General features: G+C 44.0%; 2 protein-coding genes across 5 annotated transcripts in view; one reads left to right on the top strand and one right to left on the bottom strand.

Moving 5' to 3' along the window:
- SYN3 (synapsin III) overlaps nucleotides 1-27945 on the top strand; it is a 484255-nt gene that overhangs the window by 145051 nt on the left and 311259 nt on the right. For all 4 annotated transcript variants that reach the window (XM_021091548.1, XM_021091550.1, XM_021091552.1 and 1 more), the window contains 2 exons: nucleotides 17755-17911; nucleotides 21153-21242. In XM_021091548.1, coding sequence (XP_020947207.1) covers nucleotides 17755-17911; nucleotides 21153-21242 — 247 coding nt within the window. The remainder of the gene's footprint in view (nucleotides 1-17754; nucleotides 17912-21152; nucleotides 21243-27945) is intronic.
- Nucleotides 23025-27945, bottom strand: part of TIMP3 (TIMP metallopeptidase inhibitor 3) — a 56784-nt gene continuing 51863 nt past the window's right edge. The window contains exon 5 of the mRNA XM_003126073.6: nucleotides 23025-26893. Coding sequence (XP_003126121.3) covers nucleotides 26696-26893 — 198 coding nt within the window. The 3' untranslated portion in view covers nucleotides 23025-26695. The remainder of the gene's footprint in view (nucleotides 26894-27945) is intronic.

The raw sequence follows: 27945 nt of genomic DNA on the forward strand, positions 1-27945 counted from the left end.
ACAGTGCTCTCTCAGAATAGTCTGCTGTCCTTTGCTTTTTTCCCAAGGATGTACAGAGTACAAATATGAGACACTGTGGCTTCCAGGGGATAGTGAGATCCCATGTGGTTGGAATACAGAGTGCATATTATCTAGGTGACCACAGATGGCCACAGTGGAACTGGAGAAGTGGAGCTTTTCAAACCAGATCAGACCCAGGGCTCTGTGTGTCATGCTTCAGTCTGCATACAATGGGCAGCTGCCAAACCCTTTGTCCAGGAGAGCAGCACTCAGATGTGTGACCTGCAAAAATATCTCTGGGCAGTGTGGAGAGGAGACTTGAGAGGCAGGGCAAGATCCCTGCTCCCAGATGGTAGCAGCTTTGAACAGGTAAAGAGTTAAGTAGGACCAGAACTTGTAAGCTGTCAGGCGACGCTGCGTGGTAATATCCACATGAGCAAGACGTACTGAAGGTGACAAGAACGGAGGACAGGGAGAAATCACGAGGCAGTGGTGGGATTTGAGTTGGAAATTCCGAGGGGCAGTTTTCTAAGCACAGGGAGTGGTGTGGACGGAGTGCAATATTGTTGGGTGGAAAATGAGTGCGGGAGACCGCGGGGCTGTGGACCTGGGTGGAAGGGTGTCCTGGGAGCACAGAGGAGATGGAGCTAAGGGGAGGCTCAGGCCACTTTCTGGGAGCCCCAGGGGAAGAAGTGTGAACTCCTTCCTGTGGGCAGTGAGGCTACTGTGGGTTTTGAACAACAGAGTGGCAGGAGGGAAGCAGGATTTCAAGCTTAGAGAAGGAGCGGAATGCAAGAGGGGGGATGGGAAAGTGACCCCCCAAGTTGGAGACCATACACTGCCTGCTTTCAGGCCATATTCCCCCATCCAGACATGTTTGGTTTGCACACACAATGTGGTCCCATATTTTTTAACAGGAAATTTCACACAAAAGATTTCACATAAAAGCCAGGTTTCTGGCTTCATTTGAAAATCGGAGGATTTGTTAAGACTGCACCAAGTATTTCCACGTGGCTGCCATATGCTGGAGCTGGGTCACAACTGCTCCCTTTAGGTGCAGCCTTGAGTTTCATTGGAGTTTTTCCCATAGCAGTTCTGCTTTATTTATTTTTGGTGGCAATAGGTGTGGTGATTTTTTAAAATTTTTGAATGAGCCATCAGCATTTAAGTAACTGAGAATTTCCTATAAATATCTAGAGCTTCTTTAGAAAGTCATTAGGGCCACCTCGGACCTCCTTCCTATGAGGCCTTTACAGCTAGAGCCTGGGCCATTTTCCATGCAAGACCCCCCACTTCTAGCTCTCCATGGAGGCCTGTGTTAGCTGCCACTTATCATAAGGTTGGGCTTTCCTATAGGAAGACAAAATACTTTTAATGCTCAAATCGTTATCAAAAGTGGGAAGATGAAAGAGTAAAGGACATGCATGCTTCCAGAAAGGGTTGGAGAGAGTGTTGTGGGAATGAAGAGTATTCCCATGTTTAATTTGGGAACCGTGAGATTATGTGTTAGAAGAAGACCACTGAGGGCACTGCTAGAACATATGGGCCTGTCCTCTCCCCTCTCCCCCACCAATGTGACATTACCTGCTTGGGCCCTGTTGGCATTTAGCCTGGGAATCCTTGGGGTGGAGGCTGGGGAGTGACTTCACACCCAGTCTGGATTCTGAGCTTCAGAGAGGAGGAGGAGGAGGAGGGACTTGGGACCCAGGGTTAGGAGCTGAGAGTGTGCTGAGATGTCCTGGGCATGAGGCAATAGGAGGGAAAACCAGGGTGGGAGAAGAGAGCAGGAAGTGTAGGGAGAAATCCTAGACACTTCTGGAGGGGAGTTGGCTCCCTACATAGGGGGGTCACAGACGGGAATCATAGGTGACTTCAGGATGACAGATCCTGGGTTTCTGAGAGCATGGGGGGTGCTTTAAACAAGTCAGAAGATCCCCCGAGCTGGGGGAAGCTGATGACCTGGGGTCCAAGCACGGCGCATCTGAGGTGATGAGGACAACGGCGCATCTGAGGTGATCAACATGGTGGCATGTTGATCGTGCACATCAGCTTTGAAGCATGCAGGTCTCACGTAAACCTTGTTCTTGTGCAATCACTCGGTGTCTTAGTTTCTTTTTTTAAATTATTATTTTATTTATTATTTATTTACTTTACCTTTATTTTTATTTTTAATTAACATAGAGTTGACTGACAATATTATACTAGTTTCAGTTATACAACATAGTGATTTGATATTTTTAGGGATGATTGGTACCTTCGTTTCTTGAAAAGTAAGAGTGTTGATAGTCTTCTTATGGGGTCATTGTGAGGATTAAAGATAACACAGTTAAAAGCCTAGAAATGACTCTTGGTACAGAGGAAGTGCTCTGTAAATCTGAGTCATTCACACCATGGCCTGTGAGGACAAGGTGGGTAAACACACCAAATGGAGCTGATTTCACAGAGCAGGGAACCAACACTGAGCCTTGGAGCAGAGCCCTAGGAGGGGTGAAGACAGACAGCACAGTGAGGGGCCAGGAGGAGGCAGCTGGGAAGGCAAGAGAGTGTCTTCAAGGCAGGAGGATGGAGATCATGCCAAGGAGTCCACAAGGACCAGGGTGAATTTCCCCCAGAAGACACTCGGCACCGTCTAGAGACATTTTTAGTTGTCGTAACTGGGCCTGGGGGTGCAGTTGCATCAAGTGGGCAGGGGCCGGGGATGTTCCTGACACCCTGCAATGCACCAGGCAGCCCTCCAGCAACGAAGAATTATCCAGGTCCAAATGTCAATGGTGCAGAGAGTGGGAAGCCCTTCTCCAGAGCCAGCAGACTCCAGGTTTGACACGTGGTTCCACCAACAACACCTGTATAACCTTGGCAAGTCCTCATACTCTGTGCCTCAGTTTCCTGATCTAGAAAATGGGGATAAAAATCACAGCTGCTTCAGAAGATTCTTGACAGGCTTAAATGAGTGAAGATATGCAGAAGGCTTAGAATAGAGGCTCATTGTTTTTTTTAGAAATTGAGGGCCTAGCAGCATCCATTTGATCTTAAGTATGACCACAGAGCAATTAATGTGGAAAGTGGACTGTCAGCCAGATGCAGAGGGTGTGGAGATGGGTACGTGGGAATCAGGGCTGGCAGACACAGACTGTAGCAAGAAGAAGAAGGGAAGGAAAGGCTAGTTATGGCTGCCAGGGCTAGTGGAAGGGACTTCTTTTATTTATTTATTTATGCCACATTGTACCGAAAAATGGAAAATTTCAAAACAAATCACCCACAGCCTCAGCACCTTCACAAATTAGTGATGTTCCAACTCCCCTTCAGGCCTATCATTTTTACAGTGCGTTAGTCATAACACACATTCTCTTTTCTGTTGTTTTATGACACGTGAAATTATCCCATAAGCATTTTCCATGATGTTACATCATTGTTACATTTATCATTTTTTCCAAAATGAAGATAAACCTCATTGTTTTTTCCTAGTTGTAAAATGGCTTTGTGCTTTTTTTTTTTTAATGTGGAGAATACCAAAAAGTCTGAAGAAGAATGTAAAAACCCCCACTTCCCATCCCACCCTTCAGAGACAGCCAGCCTCACATTTTGATGAACATCCTTCCAAACAAACCCCCACGTATTTATCTGTGTGTTGAACTGTTAACTCTTTTACGTAAATGTGAACATTTCTTAACTGTCAATTCCTTTTCAACCTTGACGCTAAGGTTTTCTTATTGTTGGGGTTGGGGTTGTTTGGGGAAGTGCGGAGTGGGCTGTGGATGGAGGCACACAATAACAAAGGAAGCCAGGAAGCTGCTGGAAAGAGGAAACACTGGGGCGTGCAGTGGATTCGTTTCCTGAGGCTGCTGTAACTCAGGACCAGAGGTTGGGCAACTTAAACAACAACAGAAGTCTATTCTTCCATGGTTCTGGAGGCTAGAAGTCTGAGCTCAAGGGGTCCTCTGGGCCATGCACCTTCTAGGTGAGGAGCTGTCCTTTTCTCCTCCCAGCCTCTCATAGTGTCCAGCAGTCCTGGACATTACTTGATGTGTGGACACATTACTCCCGTCTTTGGCTCCTTCATCACATAGTCTCCTCTTCCTCTCTCTGTGTCCATATTTCCCTCTTCTTGTAAAGGTCCCAGTCATTGGATCAGGGCCCGCTCTGCTCCAGTATGACCTCACCTTAACTTGATTAAATCCACAAAGACCTGTTTTCAAAGAAGGTCACACAGACAGGTAACAGGACTCAGGACCTCACCCTATCTTTTGGGTGGGGGGTTCTCAGTTCAGCCCATAACATGTAGGATCCCCAGGGTGATGGAGGAGGAGGATAGAGCAGGGGGGGAGCAGCAAGGACGCCTTTTCTGAAATGAAAGCAAAGAGACTGGGTTCAAGAGACCAGGATGCTGAGGCTGAGAAGGAAGACAAGGAAGCCTACTTCCTCCGGCAACTCGTTTCTGTGTTTTATTAACCTCCTAGTAGTTTACAAAGAGAGCCCCGGCATTCATCAGAGAGCCTGCCTGTTCGTAAACCCCGCTGGGCCCCTTCCCCACCATCATCACACCCTGCAGCTGGCAGCTGCTGTGCGGGCCCCACAGACCTCACTGCAGCATCCTGTTGTCCACTCCTTTCCAGATTCTTGGTTGGCTGCCACCTAGTTTCTTTTAGGCCAGGACTAATTTCTTGCAGCCCTCGGGCTGGCGGGAAGCATCACTAATTCCCAAAGTCCTTCCATATGGCCCATTCAGAGCCCTCTGTCTGCCAAACATACACATCACCCCCGTTCTGTCCTTGCTGCAGGTAGTGGTCCTTAAGTCTTCAGGAGCGTAGTTATCCCCTTGCCCCCTTTCCTTGAGACACCTGTTTTTGCTGGTTTGCTCAGTTCTCTCTTTTTTTCTTTTTTTTTTTAAATTTCAAATGATTTTTATTTTTTCCATTATAGCTGATTTACAGTGGTCTCTCAATTTTCTACTGTACAGCAAGGTGATCCAGTCACACATACACATATACATTCTTTTTCTCACATTATCCTCCATCATGCTCCATCATAAATGACTAGATATAGTTCCCAGTGCTATACAGCAGGCTCTCATTGCTTATCCATTCCAAAGGCAATAGTTTGCATCTATTAACCCCAAATTCCAAGTCCATCCCACTCCCTCCCCCTTCCCCTTGGCAACCACCAAGTCTGTTCTCCAAGTCCATGATTTTCTTTTCTGTGGAAAAGTTCATTTGTGCCGTATATTAGATTCCAAATATAAATGATATCATATGGTATTTGTCTTTCTCTTTCTGACTTACTTCACTTAGTATGAGAGTCGCTAGTTCCATCCATGTTGCTGCAAATGGCATTATTTTGTTCTTTTTATGGCTGAGTACTATTCCGTTGTGTATATATACCACATCTTCTTAATCCATTCATCTGTCAATGGATATTTAGGTTGTTTCCATGTCTTGGCTATTGTGAGTAGTGCTGCAATGAACATACAGGTGCGTGTGTCTATTTCAAGGAAAGTTTTCTCTGGATATGTGCCCAAGAGTGGGATTGCTGGGTCATATGGTAGTTCTATATTTAGTTTTCTGAGGTACCTCCATTCTGTTTTCCATAGTGGTTGTTGCTCAGTTCTCTTAGTCTCCTTTCCTCAGATTTGGAACCTAAGCTTGAATTTTCAGAGGTGGAGGAAGGTGGAGAAGGATTGTAACAAGTGTGGAGAGGTTATGAGGACACCTGAAGTCTCTGCCGTGGGTGCAGATGTCAGGAAATCTGGAGCCTTCCCAGGCATGGCCGGGGTCAGGTCTGGGTGTGATGGATCAGCATGTGACCAAAATCATCAACATCGTCCTCCTTAGTCCACCTGGCTCTTGGAGAACAGGGGCTACTACAAAACAGCAGTCAAGTGGCTGAGAATAACAAGGTTTCTGCTTGTTAACTTAGGTCTCAGGCAAAGATCAGCTAAAATCTGTTGCCATGTCAGGCTTCTGCATTTTTGTTTTGTTTTGGTTTTGCTTTGTACTTTCTAAATCCTCACCTGCAGCATATAGAAGTTCCCAGGCTAGGGATCAAATTGGAGCTACAGCTGCCAGCTAACACCACAGCCACAGTAACACCAGATCAGAGCCGCATCTGTGACCTTCACCACAGCTCACAGCAACACCAAATCCTCAACCCACTAAGTGAGGCCATGGATTGAACCTGCATCCTCATGGATACTATTCACATTCATTTCCGCTGCACCAAAATGGGAACTCCTGCCACTTCAGGCCTCTGCATGTTAAGAGAATTATTACACTTCCGCAATGGTTAAAAGTCACTCAGTCTTTGCTCCCATCCCCATTAACACTGAAGCATCTAGTAATCTCCCAGCAAGGTTCACCTGCCCATCTCTACCATTTAATCATATGCTGTCCTTGATTTCCTCTCCAGTGCCAGCTGCCACTAAGAGAAAGACCTGATATCAGAAACCCAAAGAATATAGCTGATAGTGAGTCTAAACAAGAAACCCCAGGGACAGCCTCCAGCCAGAATGTGTCAGTTCATATAGGACCAAAGGAGGCCTTCTTGCCCAGGCATGAAAGACACAGGGCTTGGCCCCAGTGCATCAGTGGAGACAGAAAGGCAGGAAGGGGTTCATGAGGGTTGCAGGGAATTTTTACCCAACCTCATCTTTTGCCGCCACCTCATCATACTCCAGCCTTAGAGCCAATTGCAACTCTGCCACTTCCTCCAAGTATCAGTGAGAGCAGTGGTGATGGCCACCAGACCCAATTCACATGCATCGGCCAAAACCAAAACTTAATAGCTCCCGGAACTCGGAAAATAAGGGCAGCTCTGGTGTCAGGCTCAGCAGGATTCAGGGACTCAATGATATAGACTGGCTTTTGTCTCCCTCCCTGCCTTGTTCCCAGTGGCACATCTGTTACAGATGGGATTCCTCCATGGAGCAGGGAAATGGTATTCATCAGCCCAGGTGACGTCACTCCGGCTTCACTGGCCACTCAGAGGATTGTGATGGGCCCGTTGAACACCAGCGACGCAGTCCTTAGACCAGTTACTGCCCAGGGAAATACTCTAATTGGAGAGTATTTTATCATGGGGTCTGTTTCTCCCCCCACCAAAAAATAGAAAGACACTGAGCAGATGAAACAAAACCAGCACAGTCCACTACACCCCTCACCTCAGGGATCTGTTCATTCAGTTGCAGGTGCAGTCCCTTCACCTGGAACCCCCCCCCCTTTTCTTAGGGCTGCTCCTGCGTCATATGGAAGTTTCCAGGTTAGGAGTCAAATTCTGAGCTCTAGCCGCCGGCCACAGCCACAGCCACAGCCACACCGGATCCAGGCTGCATCTTCAACCTCCACCACAGCTCATGACAACACCAGATCCTTAACCCACTGAGCAAGGCCAGGGATCAAACCCACATCCTCATGGATGCTAGTCGGGTTTGTTACTGCTGAGCCACAATGGGAACTCCCTGAAACCCTTAAAACCCTGCCTGTGTGACAAACCCCTGCTTTTCCCTCATGACCCAAGCCCTCTGGCACATACCCATCTACTCCCTCCCCAGACAGAGCGGGGCCACCATAGTGTTTTGTATGTGCTTCTGCTGTTTCACTCACATACTCATTTGTTCTTTTAGCAAATCCTTATCCTTTAGCATTGCACCCACCTCCTCTAGGACTATGGCTTTGTGAGAGTAGGGATATGTCCCAGTCATTTCAGGACATCCAGCCGCTCCTGTCTGTCAGGGCCTGACACTGCTGGTGGCCACATCCTCAAATGTTAGGGTGACATACAGGAATTGGCTGTTTCCCCACTGTATAGGTTCTCTATACCAAAGTTCTCTTGGTACTGGGTATGGAGGGAGGAACTGCATGCTGGAGTCATTAATTTCTCTGCCTTCTATGCAAATCCCTCACATCCCAGGCTGTCTGGGAAGACATTGTGCATTCTGTACAGCAACCATTGGCAGAACTTGAACTGTGACACATGCCTGGCTTGCCCTAATACGTTACACACAGAGAGTGTTTATCTCTCACATATTGTATCTGAGAATCTTAAGTGGTCATGGGGTCCAACTTGAATTCCCTGGGCTTAAGACCTTCTTGGTGATGCTAACATACCTCCAAGAACACAGGACTTGTTACCTTGTAAGGCAGCCCCCTAGTTATTAGGGGCCACATGTTTACCCCTGACTACTTTGGCCATCAGTCCTAATTCTCTTCTCTAGGACCACAGGGTCCTGGGACCACTACTCCTCCCAGTGGCCATTCTATTTCGTGTTCACTCATTCTTTCATGTGTACATGTGATCATTAATGCCGTCACTCATTTAAAAACATTGATAAGGTCTGTTTTGCCCAAGAGAGGCAGGTCCCCTGTTCTCATTGAGCTGATATCGTTACAGGGAGAGACAGACAATAAATAACCAAACAGATAAAACAGGAGAAACACAGTTGTCAAAAGAGCCGTGGAGAAAATAGTGCAATATGAGGGTTGAGGAAATTTTCAGTAGAGCAAACAGGACAGATGACTTTCAGGAAATGAATTTGAGCCAATGAGTGATAAGAAGGAGGAACCTACACATAATTTGGGAAAAGAGCCTCTGGGGGGAGAATTAGAGGAAGGAGCAGTTGTCATTGTGGTGGAGGAGAGGGAGGGGAAAGTAGAAATGCAGATGGAGAGGTGGGCAGGGGCCAAGGTGAGGATCTGTCATTAGAAAGAGGGAAGCCTCTGAACTTTCTTTTGTGGTTTGGTGTGTTGAGAACCTGACATAGTGTCCGTGAGAATGTGGATTTGATCCTTGGCCTCAATCCTTGAAGATTAAGGGTCTGGTGTTGCTGCAAGCTGCAGCATAGCTTGCAGATGCAGATGCAGCTGGGATCCGGCATTGCCATAGCCATGATGTAGACTGCAGCTTCAGCTCAGCTTGCAGATGCAGATGCAGCTGGGATCTGGCATTGCCATAGCCATGATGTGGACTGCAGCTGCAGCATAGCTTGCAGATGCAGATGCAGCTGGGATCCGGCATTGCCATAGCCATGATGTAGACTGCAGCTTCAGCTCAGCTTGCAGATGCAGATGCAGCTGGGATCTGGCATTGCCATAGCCGTGATGTAGACTGCAGCTGCAGCTCCGATGTAAACTCCCATATGCCTTAGGTACAGCCTTAAAAAGAAAAAAAGGAAATAGGGAAGCCTTCAGAAGTTTTGAGTAGGGGCATGTATAATTTTGAAAGAGCACTTTGAAGGTAGAAGTTTGAGGTAGATTCTCAAATCCTTGAGGACAAATAGGAAGTGGCCATTACTTTATTTCAAAGAGTAAGAAAGATCTGATTTAGAGGTGAGTTCTAGATGCCCTGGAGAGACAGCACCATAATATCTGGGACTGAGGTTGGATGGCCCAAGACGGGCCTTGAGACACTCCTCGTGGAAGGTGGTTTGGGAAGGACAGCTCCTTTTCCTAGAGAGCCAGATCTCCTCCACGCCCAGGCCGTGTTCTTCTTATGAGTTTTCCACAAAGATGAAACACTAGGAGGCTGGCCAGCACGGGACTTTTAATGACTTCCTCCTGGAGCAGAGTGGAGTTGCCCCAGTGAGGCACCAAGTATGCTGGCACTGTTGTCTGTGAGGGAAACTACACTGTTGGTAGAGCAGGCATCCTGCTGTTGGAACTGGGGCCCAGGAGGACCCTCAGAGCAGCAAAGCAGAGAGAAACATCACAAGCAAAAAGCTTGGGAGCAGTGGAAAATGTATTTACATGTTTTATAAAGATTTCACAGCCATCAAAAGGCAAGGAACTTGGAAAAACTTTCCCACACGTGACCAATGAAGGAGAGTATCCTAAGACACAGAATTCACATCAGTGAGGAAACAGGGATCCCCCACTTTTTTTAAATGGGGAAATATGTGAGCAGACTTTTATAGAAAAGAAAAATCCATGTGGTTAATAAAAGTACTCAACCTAACTAAAATCAGAGAAATGCAAACTAAACCAGAAGTGGGATGCCAGTTATCTTTGGGGGCAAATTGTTAATCAAATATAAAAATGTATTTTTTTAAAACTCTCTGCTGGTGAAGCTGCAGTGAGATGGATGTTATCGTGCTGTGGTGATGTGCACCTTTAAAAAGGGATGCTTTTCACAGAGAGCCCCAAACAAATTGAACCCAAAGAGGCCCACACCAAGACATATTATAATAAAAATGGCAAAAGTTAAAGATAAAGAGAGGATTGCAAAGGCAGCAAGAGAAAAGAAAAGTGTTAATTATAAGGGAACCCCAATAAGGCTATCAGCTGATTTCTCTATAGAAACACTACAGGCCAGGAGGGAGTGGCAAGATATATTTAAAGCACTGAAAGGAAAAAATTTGCAACCTAGAATACTCTGTCCAACAAGAATATCATTTAAAATAGAAGGGGAAATAAAGAATTTCTCCAACAAACAAAAGGTAAAAGAATACAGCAATACAAAACCCATTCTAAAAGAAATACTGAAAGGGCTTCTCTAAATTAAAAAAAATAAATAAAAGAGGAAAACCTAAGATGGAGGAAATCACAATTGGAAAGCAGTCACTTAAATAAGCCACCATACTGCTCTAAACATGAAGATGTTAAAAGAAAAGAAATCAAATTCATACAGTGTAGGCAAGGGAAGTAAGAAAATGTAGATTCTTTTTCATTTTTTTTTTTAAAGGATGTGTCTGAGCCTATATGATTATCAGGCTAAAGCAAGCAGATACAGGAAGAGGTTAACATACTTAAAAACAAGGCAACCACAAATCAAAACCAAACATAGGAGTTCCCGTTGTGGCTCAGTGGTGAACGAATCCAACTAGGAACCATGAGGTTGTGAGTTCAATCCCTGGCCTTGCTCAGTGAGTTAAGGACCCGGCATTGCCATGAGCTGTGGTGTAGGTCGCAGATGCGGCTCGGATCCCGCATTGCTGTGGCTCTGGCATAGGTCAGCGTCTACAGCTCTGATTAGACCCCTAGCCTGGGAACCACCATATGCTGCAGGTTCGGCCCTAGAAAAGGCAAAAAGACAAAAACAAAACAAAACAAAACAACAACAACAACAACAAAAAACAGACATTACATTCACAAAAATTGAAAAGTATTCAAACATAAAGTAAATGGAAATTGTCCAACCACAAAAAGAAGGGAAGAAAAGAGAAACATAGAATCAACTGGAAAACAAGGTTTAAAATGGCAATAAGATACGTATCTATCAATAATCACCTTAAATGTCAATGGACTGAATGCTCCCATCAAAACACACAGAGTGGCAGATTGGATAAAAAAGCAAAAACCTTCAATCTGCTGCCTCCAAGAGACTCACCTCAGGGCAAAGGACACTTATAGATCGAAAGTGAGGGGATGGGAAAAGATATTTCATGCCAATTGACCAGACAGGAAATCAGGAGTTGCAATACTCATATTGGACAAAATATGAAGGCCATAAAGAAAGACAAAGAAGGACATTATTTGATGGTTAAAGGATCCATACAAGAAGAGGATATTACAATTGTCAATATACATGCCCCTCATATAGGAGCACCCAGATACCAACAACAAATATTAACTGACATAAAAGGAGAAATTGGTCGGAATACAATCATAGTAGGACACTTTAACACCCCACTGACATAAATGGACAGATCCTCTAGGCAGAAAATCAATAAAGCAACAGAGATTCTAAAGGAAACAATAGAAAAGTTAGACTTAACATTTTCAGGACATTACATCCAAAAAAAATCACAATATACTTTCTTCTCAAGTGCACATGGAACATTATCAAAAGTTGATGACATATTGGGACACAAAGCTAACCTCATCAAATTTAAGAGTATGGAAATTATTTCAAGTATATTCTCTGACCATAATGGCATGAAATTAGAAATCAACCACAGGAAAAGAAGTGAGAAAAAACCTACTACATGGAGACAAACAACATGCTAGTAAAAAACCAATGGATCAATGAGGAAATCAAGAAGGAAATTAAAAAATACCTCAAGACAAATGATAATGAAGACACAACCACTCAAAATCTATGGGATGCTGCAAAAGCAGTGCTCAGAGGGAAGTTCATAGCAATACAGGCCTTCCTCAAAAAAGAAGAAAAATCTCAAGTTGACAACTTAACCCACTACCTAAATGAATTAGAAAAAGAAGAACAAGCAAAACCTAAAGTCAACAGAAGTAAGGAAATCATAAAGATCAAAGAGGAAATAAAATAGAGATTAAAAAAACAATAGACAAAGCAATCAAACCAAGAGCTGGTTCTTTGAAAAGGTAAACAAAATAGACAAACCTCTGGCTAGACTCACCAAGAAGAGGAGAGAAAGAACCCAAATAAAATAAGAAATAAAAAAGGAGAAGTCACAACAGATACTACAGAAATACAAAAAAAACCGTAAGAGAATGTTATCAACAATTATATGCCAACAAATTCGACAACCTAGAAAAAATGGACATCTTTCTAGAGACCTACAGCCTGCCAAAACTGAATCAAGAAGAAAGAACAGACCGATCACTAGAAATGAAATTGAATGTGTCATAAAAACACTCCCTACAAATGAAAGTCCAGGATCAGATGGCTTCACAGGCGAATTCTACCAAACATACAAAGAGGAACTTATACTCATCCTCCTTAAACTTTTTCAGAAAGTTGAAGAAGGAACACTCCCAAAGACATTCTGTGATGCCACCATTACCCTAATTCCAAAACCAGACAAAGATACAACCAAAAAAGAAAGCTATCGACCAATATCTTTGATGAATTTAGACACAAAAATTCTCAACAAAATTTTAGCCAACCGAATCCAACAACATATAGAAAAGATCATACACCATGATCAGGTGGGATTCATCCCAGGTTCACAAGGATGGTTCAACATACACAAATCAATCAACATCATACACCACATTAACAGAAGAAAAGTCGAAAACCACATGATCATCTCAACAGATGCAGAAAAAGCATTTGACAAAGTCCAACATACATTCATGATAAAAACTCTTACCAAGGTAGGTATAGAGGGAACATTCCTTAACATAATCAAAGCCATTTATGAAAAACCCACAGCAAATATAATACTCAATGGAGAAAAGCTGAAAGCCTTTCCACTAAAATCTGGAACATGACAGGGATGCGCACTCCCACCACTGCTGTTCGACATAGTTTTGGAAGTCCTAGCCACAGCAATCAGACAAACAAAAGAAATAAAAGGCATCCAAATAGGAAGAGAAGAGGTAAAACTGTCACGGTATGCAGACAACATGATACTATATATAGAAAACCCTAAGGACTCAACCCAAAAACTACTTGAACTGATCAACAAATTCAGCAAAGTAGCAGGATATAAGATTAACTTTCAGAAATCAGTCACATTTCTGTATACTAACAATGAAACTTTAGAAAAGGAATACAAAAAACATAATACCTTTTAAAATTGCACCCCAAAAAACCAAACACCTCGGAATACACCTGACCAAGGAGGTAAAGGAGTTATATGCTGGGAACTATAAAACATTAATCAAGGAAATTAAAGAAGATGTAAAGAAATGGAAAGATATTCCATGCTCCTGGGTTGGAAAAATTAATATTGTAAAAATGGCCATACTACCCAAAGAAATCTACAGATTCAGTACAATCCCTATCAAATTACCCATGACATTTTTCACAGAACTGGAACAAACAATCCAAAAATTTATATGGAACCGCAAAACACCCAGAATTGCCAAAGCAATTCCGAAGAACAAAAACCAAACAGGAGGCATCTTTCTCCCAGACTTCAGGCAATATTACAAAGCTGCAGTAATCAAGACAGTGTGGTACTGGTACCAAAACAGACAGCAGACCAATGGAATGGAATAGAGAACCCAGAAATAAACCCAGACATCTTTGGTCAATAAATCTTTGACAAAGGAGGCAAGAATATAAAATGGGAAAAAGACAGTCTTTTCAGCAAGTATTGCTGGGAAACCTGGACAGCTGCATGCAAATCAGTGAAACTAGAACACACCCTCACACCATGCACAAAAATAAACTCAAAAATGGCTGAAAGACTTAAATATAAGACAGGACACCATCAAACTCCTAGAAGAGAACATAGGCAAAACACTATCTGACATCAACATCATGAATATTTTCTCAGGTCAGTCTCCCAAAGCAATAGAAATAAGAGCAAAAATAAACCAATGGGACCTAATTAAACTGACAAGCTTTTGCACAGCAAAGGAAACCCAAAAGAAAACAAAAAGACAACTTACAGAATGGGAGAAAATAGTTTCAAATGATGCAATGGACAAGGGCCTTATCTCTTAAAATATACAAACAACTTATACAACTCAACAGCAAAAAAGCCAACAACCCAATTGAAAAATGGGCAAAAGACCTGAGTAGACATTTCTCCGAGGAAGATATACAGATGTCCAACAAACACTTGAAACAATGCTCAACATCGCTGATTATAAGAGAAATGCAAATCAAAACTACCATGAGATACCACCTCACACCAATCAGAATGGCCATGATTAATAAGTTCACAAATAACAAATGCTGAAGGGGGTGTGGAGAAAAGGGACCCGTCCTGTGCTGTTGGTGGGAATGTAAACTGGTACAACCACTATGGAGAACAGTATGGAGGTATCTTAAAAAACTATACATAAAACTACCATATGACCCAGCAATCCCACTCTTGGGCATATATCTGGACAAAACTACTTGAAAAAGACACATGCATCCGCATGTTCATTGCAGCACTATTCACAATAGCCAAGACATGGAATCAACCCAAATGTCCACTGATAGATGATTGGATTAGGAAGATATGGTGTATATATACACAATGGAATACTACTTGGCCATAAAAATGAACAAAATAATGCCATTTGCAGCAGCATGGATGGAACTAGAGACTCTCATCCTGAGTGAAGTGAGAAAGAGAAAGATAAATACCATGTGACATCACTTTTATCTGTAATCTAATACACATAAAGGAAACTTTCCACAGAAAAGAAAATCATGGACTTGGAAAATAGACTTGTGGTTGCCAAGGGGGAGGGAGAGGGACTGGAAGGGACTGGAAACTTGGGGTAAATAGATGCAGAATGTTGCCTTCAGGATGGATGAGCAATGAGATCCTGCTGTGTAGCACTGGGAACTCTGTCTAGTCAGTTATGATGGAACACGTAATGTGAGAAAAAAGAATGTATATGTGTATGTGTAACTGGGTCACCATGCTGTACAGTAGAAAAAAATATATAAGTAAATGACTTTTAAAAAAGAAAAAAAATAAATAAGGGATGCTTCTTTTTTGTTTGTTTTCATCTTTAAAGTTTTGTTGACTTCTACTTGATTTACAATGTTGTGATAATTTATGCCATACAACAAAGTGATTCAGTTATACATGTACACACATCTACTCTTTTTCAGATTCTTTTCCCACATAGATTATTATAGAATATTGGGTAGAATTCCCTGTGCTGTACAGCAGGTCCCTGTTGGCCAATTTTTAAGTGCCTTTAAAAAAGTTTATACCGTTTACCCCAATAGTCTCTCTTCTTAGATGACCCTATCTTAAGGAGATATTTTTTAATGCGTTTTTAAATTAAAGTATAGTTAATTTACAGTGCTGTGCCAATTTTTGCTGTACAGCATAGTGATCCAGTCACACACACACACACACACACACACACACACACACACTCTTTTTCTCATACTATCTTCCATCATGTTCTATTCCAAGAGATTGGATATAGTTCCCTGTGCTGTACAGTAGCACCTTATTGCTTGTCCATCCTAAATGTAATAGTTTGCGTCTACCAACGCTAAACTCATACAACTCAACAACAACAACAACAAAAACAAACAACCCAATTGGAAAATGGACAGAAGACCTAAAAAGACATTTCTCCAAATTACGGAAATAGTTCTAAATGAAGAGGTTGATTTGTGTGCCAAGACGTGCATGTGTGAAATATTGGAAATAGGATACTTTATAATAACAGATGATTTATTGGCTTAATTTGGTATATCCATTTGGTGCACTATTAGGCAGCCACTAGAAATGATATTTTTGAAGATATTTTGATAGGGAAAATACATTGTAATGTGCAGAAAACAGCAAAATCATAATTAGTAGAAAGCATGAAATCAATTTTTAGTATGAATGCATATTATATGCATAAAAACAGATTACTGGATCACAGTGTACATGTAAGGAAACACATAGAAAGGTTATTAGAATTTTCCCTGAGTTGAGAATTACAGGTAATTTTGTTTACTTCTTTGTTTTCCAAGGGCGGGCTGTTGGTTTTTGTTTGTTTGTTTTTGTTTTTGCACAATGAACATATATTAATTTAAAAATCAGATAACAATATAAAATGGTTATAAGTCAGGTTCCTACGAGACACATGCCCCCCTTCATCCCTTCTTCCATTTCTCTTGCTCTAAGACCTAGCAAAGTGGAGGGCAAAGAGCAGGAGGCAGGAGGTGATCAGGGAAGCAGGTGCAGCTTCAGCTGTGCCACAGTTTTGCTGGGTGACCTGGAACATGTCCTTGCTGGCTACATGGCTCGATATCTGCATCTGTAAAATGCTCTGGTGGTACTGGTTTGTCTCTAAGATTGCAGTAGGGATGTACACATTGTAGTTCTAAGCTTCTAACCCTACCCTAAGCTTAATCACAGTGACATCACTGCCTGTTCACATGAGCACAATGCCACCTACACCCAGATGTCACCATCCACATGGCCATCCTCAGGACCAGTTACAACTTAGCCAGGGAGACCCTTGCCCTTCCCTCTGGGAACAAGGAGGTGATGTTTGTGCACATCCTTCATTCCTTCAACATGTCCTTATTATGCCCCTGCTCCCAGGCACCAGCCCCTGGGGGCACCATGAGCCCCAAGCTCAGAGATTCAAAAAGTGTCTTCACTGGGGGCAAGTCCTTTCCCTTTGAGAGCTATTTTAATTTACATTTGGATTATTTTAAAGAGATACAGTTTATTTGAAGCTAAGTGTCTGACTCTGGATGAGCCAAATGGATCACACCATTTTGAATGTAAATCACCTACGAATGTTGAGTGTGATTTTCTCATGTGACTTAGAATTAAGGAATCCAGAAACAAGTGGATCCATGGCAGCATGAATGAAACAGTGTGTGAATCCACCTGGAGCCATGTAATAGAGGAAGAGCATGTGGAGTTGGAGCCAGGTGACCTGGTTCAGACGGGCTCTCCTGCTTCCAGTTTTGTGAGTTGGGGAAGTTCATGACTTCTCTGACGTGCAGTGTTCCCACCTGTAAAATAGAGAAATAGTCCCAACCTTACCCAGGTCTGCTTGTGAGCATTAATCAGGATCGTATCTCCAGAGGGACCTGGCAAATAGCCTGTTGTGTTCTTACCATTGCAGATGTACTCTTCCTGCTTTACAGAGGTTGCTATTTGTGAGGACTCAGTGACACATGCATCCCCTAGAGTGCCCAGTAAAATCGCAGTATAATCTCTGAATTGATGACAAATGAAATATTTGTTCAATGTGGAAAATTTAGAAACAGCCTTAAAAAGAACTAGAAGAAAGCCTGAGTTGTTTTCAGTGCTTGTACTTTGCAGTTGCTATGCGTTAGCATCTGATCCTCATCCACACAGGCCCACCCTGTCCCCGTTCTGAACTGAGGTGCCATCCCCAGGGGGCTGTGGCTCGATGTCCTGATTGTTCCATCAACGTGAGGTACTGCGAGGTATGTTAACACTGCTGTTGGCCCCTCTCTTGGCAGATCCTTCAAGCCAGACTTCATCCTTGTCCGCCAGCATGCCTACAGCATGGCCCTGGGCGAAGACTACCGCAGCCTGGTCATCGGCCTCCAGTACGGAGGGCTGCCTGCCGTCAACTCCCTCTACTCTGTCTACAACTTCTGCAGCAAGCCCTGGGTGGTAGGTGCCGGGCGAGGCTGACCGGAAGGAAGGGGAGGCAGTGTCTGGCCTCCAAGCCCTGAAGTGGACCCATTCCCCAGCATGGAGGCCTAGTAATAAAAGGAGTCTTTTTAAAGCAACTCAATAAAAAGCTTGGATCCCAAACCCCTTCTTGTAATTATTGCCTAACAGAATTATATAGTGTATTATGACACAGTGTTATTTTACAATAATGCTAGTGTTAAGAGGGGGGTACCATACTGCTCATACTGATATTTGAGAGTATCATTTTTGTTAAAGCTCAGTACTGTTTATTGAGCACTTACTGTGTCCTAGAAAACTGTGCTGCCTGGTGCTCACACTGTTGCTATCCTATGAAGAGAGCGTCATTGTTCTATCTTACAGAAAGTAAGATCAGCTTTAGGGCCGTTTTGGAACTCCCCAGGGTCATGTAGCCGGTGAGGGGTGAAATCTTCTTTCTCTAACACCCAAGTTTCAATCCCTCCCCCACTTTTATTCATTAGTTTTATGTTCATTCATTTGATTGGACTGTCCATCCAAATATTACCTATAAGAGAAGGTTTTCCTAAAATACGACCCCTTCACTCCCCCAAATACTCTATTTTTTTCTCCAATACTTATCTCCATCTAGAATGATCTATTTATTCATTCATCTGTATTACCTGGCTCCCATACTTGAAGTAATCCATTGTGCCACAAATATTTATTGAACACCTGCTGTGTTTCAGGGACTATTGAAAGTCCTAGGAAGTTGGCAGTGAGCAAACCAGGCCAAAACCTCTGGATCCTACATTCTAGTGAGCAGGGACACATGCAGTATGTTAATAAACATGCCACTTATTTTATATGGCATCTGATAAGTGTCAAGGGGGAAACAAAGCAGAATGGGGAAGAGAAAATGTAGGGGTTGGGAGGTATGTGGAATGTGCTCCATCTCATCCACATCTTAGCCATGTCTTCTCTTGTTGTCTCTGGTTGGTCTCCTGGTGATAGGGCAGTGGTTAAAAACAGGGGCTCTGGAGCCAGACTGCCTAAGTCCTGGCGCCTCCATTTATGAGCTGTGTAGCCTTGAGCAATTTGCTTGACCGCTCTGACTTTATTTTCCATATTTGTAAAAGGATGATAAAAATAAGGCCTTCCTGAGAGGGTTATGAGTTAATACATGTAAAGTGCTTAGAATGTTGGGGGCATTAAATACACACTCAATAAATGGTGACAGCTATTCTTGTCAATAGTACTAAGAATGAGGTCTCTGCAGAGTTGGCACTCAATGTATATTGAGTGCATACATGCATTAATTTAATTGATATGGATAATCTTTAACCACTATTGCCATGGCTTTGGTCTCTGTCTCATTCTTTCCTAACTAAGCTTTTCAGCTTACAACATCTCAGAAAGGATCCTAGGAGTTCCTGATGTGGCTCAGTGGAAATGAATCCAACTACTATCCATGAGGATGTGGGCTCAATCCCTGGCCTCGCTCAGTGGGTTAAGGATCCAGCATTGCCATGAGCTGTGGCAAAGGTTGCAGACACGGCTTGGATCTTGCTTTGCTGTGGCTGTAGCGTAGGCTGGAAGCTACAGCTCCAATTTGACCCCTAGCCTGGAAACTTCCATATACTGCAGGTGCGGCCCTAAAAAGCAAAAAAAGAAAGCAAGCAAGAAGGATCCTAGATGATATTAGTTCACCCTTCTTTTTTTTTCCACATAGTCATGGTGCTAGTAGCAACTATCACTCATTAATATTAGCTGTGCTATGCTGAGCTCTTAACATGCATATTATATTTAATTTTCAAACCATCCTGATGAGTAGGTATTTCTAATATCTTCTATTATTGTACAGATGAGGCTACTGAGCCTCACGTAGTCAGTAGGGTGAAGCTAGACATCTCAAAACTTGTGCGCTTGATTATGGAATTACTCTTCTTCTCTGGACTTCAGCTTCTTTATCTATAAAACAAGGGACCCTCCCATTATTTCCCATATTTCTGAGGTCCCTCAAACTCACTAAATTGACACCATGTGGTACCACAGCTGCAGGCTATAACCCAAGAGTTTGCAGATCAATCCTGGCCTAATGCAGAAAGTTCCTAAGTTACCTGTTCTGTGTGAGTTCTTAGTATCTTATTCCTTCTTCCTGATCAGAATCTACCTTGCTCTTCCCTGCTTATGTCCACCTTTCAGACTTCTGATGGCCTGTGATAGATCACTTTCTAGCCTCCTCTCTCACTGTCCCTGGCACCCAAGGCCATAGCCATGGCAGCTACTGTCTCCAGGGGACAGTTCTTGTCTACAAAATGTTCTTTCATTGCTCACCTGGAGTGGCCTTCTTTCTTCTCTGTCATCTGCTCCAAGGAACTGTCCTCACCCCCACTCTGTCCCTCCTCCAGGTCCACAACCTCCTTGCTTTCCTCCAGCAAGACCTTATTATCTCAACCATCTGCCCATAGGCTGGCTTTCCTCCGTGTCTGGACTGCATGTTCAGCATGTAGCCCCAGTATTAAAGTGCAGTGCCTGGTACAGAGTGAGATCCCAGGGATGCTGAGAGAGGTGGGCGATGGAGGAGAATCTTAAGTCTCAGGTCTGCCTTTTCGGAGGTTACCTTGTATCTCCAGAGACAGTAGCTACTTCCATGGCAAAATAAGGAAGTTGCGGGGGTGGGGGGAAGCACGGCATGGAAGGGATGCAGTTCACCCTATTGGAAGTGAGTAGGGAGAGAAAATAGTGCTAATATAGCCAACATTGAAGTGTACCTATGAACCAGGCTTTGCTTTTAATACACTGTATATTTAATTTTTACAACAATCCCATCAAGTGGGATCTCTTGTTTTCTCCATTTACAAATGAGGGAACTGAAGCTCAGAAACTGAAGCTCTTACACAGCTAGTAAGTGGTAGAGGATTTGAACCCAGAGTCTACACTATACTATGCAGTATGCCTCTCAAAAAAGAAGGTCACTGCAGGCAGGAAACATGGCATGAAGGTCAGCAAGTTGTGCTTGTGTGAAATGCTAAGAGTGTAGTAAATGCTGATTAAATGTGATTGAACAGAACTTAGTGGGCCTGATGAGAATGAAGGGGTTGGTGCAACCAGATGATAGAGAGGATGAGTGTCTGGCCAAGGACTCTGGCCTTTATCCCATCAGCTCAGAACAGACAGATGCTTTGAGGCCTGGGATCAAGGAGGTTTTGCCATACTGTTTAGCAGTGGTTGACCAATGTTCTCTCATCTTTTGTCCTAGTTCTCTCAACTTATTAAGATCTTCCATTCCCTGGGTCCTGAGAAGTTCCCGCTTGTGGAGCAAACATTTTTTCCCAACCATAAGCCAATGGTGAGTGCCTTTTTTAACTTTGCTTATTTTTGTGATACGGAATAAACACTGATATCCATGTTTTCAAACCATTTGAATGGAGGAAGTGGGCTCAGGGGCTGCTCCATGACCACATAGACTCTAAAGAATAGCTGTGACATCCTATAGGAATACTGGACTTTCCTAGAGAAAGAGTCAGGTCTCCAGGTGAAAATTCAGGCACTATAGCAGATATCAAAGATGGACAATATTCTTTGGGACATCCAGAATTTTCAGCAAATCAGGGGGAACTTGAGCTGGCACGTTGGAACCAAGGGTTGATAATAAAGTGAAAGTTGTTCACTTGAGCCCTGTGGAGAACCTGGTTTCAACTCTTATTTCAATAAAAGCAGTAATATTTTATTTGCATTGATCATTGAAGGGAAGTTTCCTTGTGCATTCTTTTTGCATTATAGCTTTTGAATATACCTGAGGTTGCATCTTGGAAGTGGTTGGAACTTATTTGGAATATGTGGGATGGCTTCCCATTTGGATGGTGGAAAAGATGAATGTCTTTTTGGATGGGGTGAAGAGCTCTCCATCCTGCAGCCAGAAGTTGAATGGAAGAATTCTGGGCAGCTCAGATAACCGTGACATACCTGCTTGTATGGTCAGTGGTCTTGTTGAACTGGTCAAAGGAATGCAGGGCCATGGCCCCATACATGCCTTGCAAGGAATGTGAGTCTTGGGGAGCAGAATAGTTGATAGGGTATCCAGTAATCCCTGATGGGGATGATGGCCTGCTGGTAGACCCCGAGCTTAGACTGCTGAACCCAACAATCCTGTTTGGAGACACTGATGGGTGTCTCCAGGTGGGAACAGTCTAACCAGGCAGAAATGTTTCTCACTGATTATCTTTCCCTTATATCTGGTCCACTGAGAGGAGTCACAGAATCCAGCATGTACTGATTAGAATAAGAACAGTAAGTGGAACCTGGCATATTCCAGTATAGTGACAACACAGTGGAGAAAATTCAGGGTTTAACATCAAACCAGTCTGAGTTCGAATCCCAGTTCTTCCTGTTGACTAGGTCTTGGGTCTCTGTGAGCCTCAGCTGAAAACCGTGGATGATGTGAAACCACCTTATGGGATGGTTGAGGTTTAATGTGATCATGTGTATAGGGTGCCGTGCCTGACATACGATAGGTTCTCCAAGTAGGGTAGCTTTAAAATAGGGGGAAAGCTATACCCTGGAACACTGTCAACAGTGGAATGAACATTGGTGAGGGGTCTGCAGCTAACCCAGCCCATCGAGGGTGACAGGCCCAGTTGTAAGTTCAGGGAGCGGTTGGCTGGCTGTAGTGAGTTCCTGGCATTCCCGACTAGGCCAAGCCATACTCGGAATTTCAGGCAGGCATTTGGCATTGAAGACTGCTATTTGAGCCTCCCCCATCCCCCCTGACTTCCACCATGTTGAGATTCTTAGGAAGAAAACAGGGAAGGTCAAGTCAGGGCCCCAGTCTGGGAATACCTGTGCCACTAATAGGCAACTAGAGGTCCAGTTTCCCTGGCCATTGAATCAGGGAGCAAGGTCAGGGCTGGATTAGTAGCTGGGAGGAACTCTAGGGTCCACTCTGGAAAAGGCACCTGCCTTGGAAAAGGGCTGGGGCAGGGTGGGCCCACACTGTAGAAGTGAGCGGGGGGGCGGGTGGGGAGCGTGCACAGGCTGGGAGCCACAGCAGGCAGGACCCGGCTTCCGAGGCCCCCTGTGGTCTCTCTAACCCCCAACGGCGGTCAAGACATAGGAGGCAAGAGACTGAAGGTATGTGATAGAAATAAAACCACTTTACTGTTTAGAATAAAGGACACACTATAAAAAGTGAACATTATGCAACATTACAAGACAATATACATTCACGGAATATAAAATTCATAAATAACATGGAGGAAAACTGTAAACAGTGCTACAAAATTTAGCAACAAATACATTCCTTCCAGACAGGGTTTTCTCTGGTTGGTTTCTCTCCTTCACTTCTGGGTCTCAGGACAGCAGACTGGCTGAGGAGGAAGGTGGGGACATAAGGGGATTTACGAAGCCTCGCCCCTTGGAGGATGAGTCCTCCTCATGCTTCCCAAGCAAGAGCCAATTTGGAAGTTATTAGTATCCATCCCCCAGCACTGCCCCTATTTTTTTTGCTTTTGCCATCAGATTTTTAAGTGTTTTTCCTGTGTAAAATTATTTCAGTGATATTTTTACTTTAGCAGCCAGGAGCCAAATACTTGGGCGTCATTTTGGGGTAATCCGTATTGTTGATTGGCAAACACATGACAAAAGGCAGGATCAGGGAGAGTCTTGTCTCCTAGGGACCACAGTGTCTCTGAGACAGCTGTTCCAGCAAGTCATTTGTTTTTTAACTGCTCAAGAACCATGGTATGAAAGATGGTGCTCATGGGCTGTACCTTGACCATTGTGATGTTGGGGCTGGGGCTGGGTCAGAATAAAGCACAGAATTCTTATCCACCCTGGCCAAATGGAGCACTGGCCTGAGTAGTGAGAGCATGGGTGTGGTGCTTCCTGGATCGGGAGGCAGACGAGATGGCCAGAGGAGGCCAAGGGCTCTTGGAATAACAGCTCCCATGGCCCTGGACTGTTAGGAGAAATCATGGCTTCCCAGTGGGGTGGGCAAACAGATGGGGGAAAAAGGATGGGAATGCCCAGCAGACTGCCCAGGGCCAGTTGATGCAGAGCAAGGATGTGAATGTACTTGCTCTTGTTTCCCTCCTCCTTCCTACTCCAGAAAACACAAGGATGCCAATAGGAAGGAGGCTGGAGGAGTCTCAGGGGCTAGTTCCTTCTAGTTTCTCCAATTTGCCAGTCTGGCTGCCTGCACAGTAGAAGTATTTACCCTCCATTCCATTGTAGAATTTGATTCAGGAAAATGGCGGCATGTGGGTTTCATTTTTTTTTCTCTTAAACACAATGTACACATATTACAGCCTACACATGACATAAGATTTAGCAAAATAAAACGTTCACGATATGAATGAAATACAGAAGTGTCTCAGCTACATAAATGACTTTAAATTATACAGTAAGTGAACAGGTGAAATAAACAAAGCTATAGCTTATAGAAAGCTCAAAAACCGCCCTCTGACAACATCACTTTGCAAAGGACCCTTCTTTAGGCCCAGGACCTGCTGTTCTCCTTGCCAGGGCCTGGCAGATGGGGCTATGGTTCCACCAACTTTTCAGCAAGGAAACTTCAGATGATTCATACTCAGGCCTCACCCCAAGCCCCTCCTTGTGTGAGTGGAGTTGACCCCACCAGCAACCAAGAATAACCAGATGCCTCATGGAGGTCACACTGATGTCCAGTTGTCGGGGGGAGGGGGCATTTGTGCAGGTTGGGTCAGGGATTCTACCTTGTAGGACTCTGAGGTTCAAATAAAGAAAATCTTAAAACACCAGATCTGGGGCTCACCCCTTAAAAAGCACTGGCCTGATCACCTCAGCTCCTTCTGCTTACACTGCCCCACTGAGAGGACAAAGCATCTCATTTCCTGTATGCCACATGTCACAACCACATGATGAAAGGTACTAGGTAATGAAATTGATCCTAAGGAAACCAGATGCCTCTACTGCCTTCCCACTCTGGAGTTCTGCCAACACTTTGCCTGGGCATTTGTGTGTGTGTGCAAGACAGTACAATGTGTTGTTTGCTTTTTTTTCCTCTTGTTTCAATTGACAGCTCTGTTTCCTAAAGTGGAATGAACTGAAGATGCAAATACTAATAGAGGATAAATACCCATAATTTGAAAAGAGAGACAAAGCAATCATGTTAAATGTTAACCATCCTACCATCTCCAATTCTGTAAAATATACATTATCACTTACTCTTGGCATCTCACTTTCAACACTAAAACTTAAAGTAATTTTATTTAATCAGAGAATTTATATTATAGTTTTATTTCAAAAACACAGCAAAAACCCTATAGTGGATTGCAGAGTCAGGCTTTCTCAGTGACCACCAATTTTAATTCTAGGAGGCGAGGACCTCAGATGGTGGCATTCACTCACCAATAAGCTGGAGGAAGGAAGCAAGTTGTCCCCAAACCTAGGAAAGGTGGCCATCTAAGACAGGACATTGCAGCTTTTCTTCTTGCGCCCAGACCCCTGACCCATACTAACTCTCATCTCCCATCTGAGCCAAGCCAGTAAGGCAGTTAAATGAAGGCCCCAACATGAAGCAGAAGAGGGATAGAGGTCAGATGACCCCAATTAGAGGGATGCTGAGGGTGCTCAGTATTTCAAATTTTAATTAAAATGAAAAAAGTCAACTTGGAATGTCATGATTTTCTTCAAACAAGCAATGACAACAAAATAGAAGAGACTAAACTATTGGCATATTTAACAGCATTGAACAGAATTCTGTGTCCTGTAAAAAAATTAGCTTATGTCCCCACATGGGTATATGCAAATGTGTATGCAAACACGTCCCCCCTAGGTGAGCTAAACGCTACTTTGGAAATAGTATTCTCTACCCAAATCTACTTGGCTATATCTGTGGATAGTGTACGGTGTGTATATTTCTCCAATTTACATAAAGGCAAGCTCCTGGCCAAGTCTCCCAGAGTTTTCCAGGAGGAAATCTTGTGGGAGGCAGGGAGAGGAAAGACATTCATCTCAGTCTTTCACCTGAGCTTTTGTACAAGGCAGGCAAATTGCCTCCTGACCTCAGGCAGATGTTTAGATCTTCACCAACTGAGAAAGTTCGGTTACTCTGGCCTGGCTGCTTGCTCCAGCCTCAGAAACATCTGGTCAACCCAAGCATCCCTGGGCTGGGGGAACTGTGTGTGTGCTGCGTCATCCAGACCCTCTTGCAGGTCCTTCCTTCCCTCCCTCACTCTCCCATGCAGACACAGATAGCCAAAGTCTGGCTGGGACCTGCGGTAGCATCTCCTTGGTGTATAAGATCTTCTGCGTACCTTGAGTCTATCTGCTTGCTGCCCTTGACTGATTCGAAATAGTTGGCTTTTCAGCAGCTTCCTTGTCTGTGTCCTTTATGTACTGGGGAAGAGGGAAGAGAAGGGCAAAGGGAGGAGGGCCTGGGAGATGGTGAGTTGGGGAAGAAGAAAGAGGAGTAGTATTACAATGCCCAAATGGGACAGTTTTTCAATTTTCGTTTTCCTAAAAAAATATAGATTATATTATCACGAAGAAGAGGAGTATACATTCCTCATTCTTTCTGGCATGGCACCAAAAATTCCCAGGTAGAAACAGGTGATGTCAAAACCAAAAAGAAGGGGAAGGGGGGGGCAGGAGGATGGTTCCAAATAAACTCCATATGACAGCACAGATTTTCCTTTAAGTGTTCGAAGTGCTAAATTTGCGAGAAAACAGGCACTAATTTCATTGTCATCATCTGGGAAGAGTTAGTGTCCAAGGGAAGCTCAGTGGGAAGGGAGGGAAGTGAGGTGGGGCAGGGTCTGGCGCTCAGGGGTCTGTGGCATTGATGATGCTTTTGTCCGGGGGGGCCCATCCTCGGTACCAGCTGCAATAGCCACCCTTCTGCCGGATGCAGGCATAGTGTTTGGACTGGTAGCCCGGGTAGCCGAAATTGGAGAGCATGTCTGTCCAGAGACACTCATTCTTGGAGGTCACAAAGCAAGGCAGGTAGTAGCAGGATTTAATCTGCAATTAGATAACAACCAAAGGTCGGTGGACTCTGCCGTGGTGGACCTAGGCCTGAGGATTGCCCCAGTCTGGAGTCAGAACCTGGGACCAATGTAAGTGGAGCCCAGCCACATCACTCTCTTAGTGAAAATAATATAAATAACACTTGCCAATACTTACTGAGCACCTACTCTGTACCAGACATTCTGCTAAGTGCTTCTATATTATTCTAATTCTCATAACAGATTTATCCCCCTTTTACAAATTAAAAAATAGAACTTCAGAGAGGTTAAGTAACTTGCTCTAGGTCACACAGCCAGAAAGTGATAGAATTACTTTTGAGACAGCTTTTCCCTGTCAAATGGTGACAGGTAAAAATGAGAGCTCTCAGCTGTTGTAGGGAATTAAGGAATTAGAATGATTAAAGCATGAACTGTAAAGTCTAGCTGCCCCAGGCTGGAAATCAGATTTACTGAGCTATGTGACTTAGGCCTATTTACTTAAGCTCTCTGGGCCTCTGTTTCCTCGTTTGTAAAATGGGGGTAACAGTAATTTAAACTATTTAATTAAAACTATAGTAGTTGTGGTCACTATTATCACCATTTTGCAGAATTGTATTAACTGAGAGAATGGCCCAGCTCCCTCCCACAGCAGCAAGACTGTGTGCCCTGACCCTGTGCTTGGGTCAAGGAGTCAGGCCAGGTTGAAGAGTAACCCCCTGCAGCAAGTGGTATCAGCAGTCCTGCGTCAGCTTGCCCACCTGGGGGTTGCCAGTGGGTCAGCTGCCAAGTGGGTCCACTTGGGACTGCTTGTAAGGACCTGCCAGCATAAGGATCTTGTACTTGCCACAACCTTGAGCTGCGGGAGGGCGAAGGATTTTGAAGAGCCCTTGTGCCCTAGCAGTTATCAAGTGGGCAGCACAGATCACAGCAGAAAGGCATTCTTTCCTTGCCTTCTTCACTGCTCAGCCTGGGTGCAACATTCCTCACCACCCCTGCTCAGACCTGCCCCTCTGCCCAGGCCTGACATGCATACGCTTCCCAGCCCAACAACCCAGTGCCCAGCACTGC

Source organism: Sus scrofa, chromosome 5 (genome assembly GCF_000003025.6).
Source record: "Sus scrofa isolate TJ Tabasco breed Duroc chromosome 5, Sscrofa11.1, whole genome shotgun sequence".
Classification (NCBI taxonomy): domain Eukaryota; kingdom Metazoa; phylum Chordata; class Mammalia; order Artiodactyla; family Suidae; genus Sus; species Sus scrofa.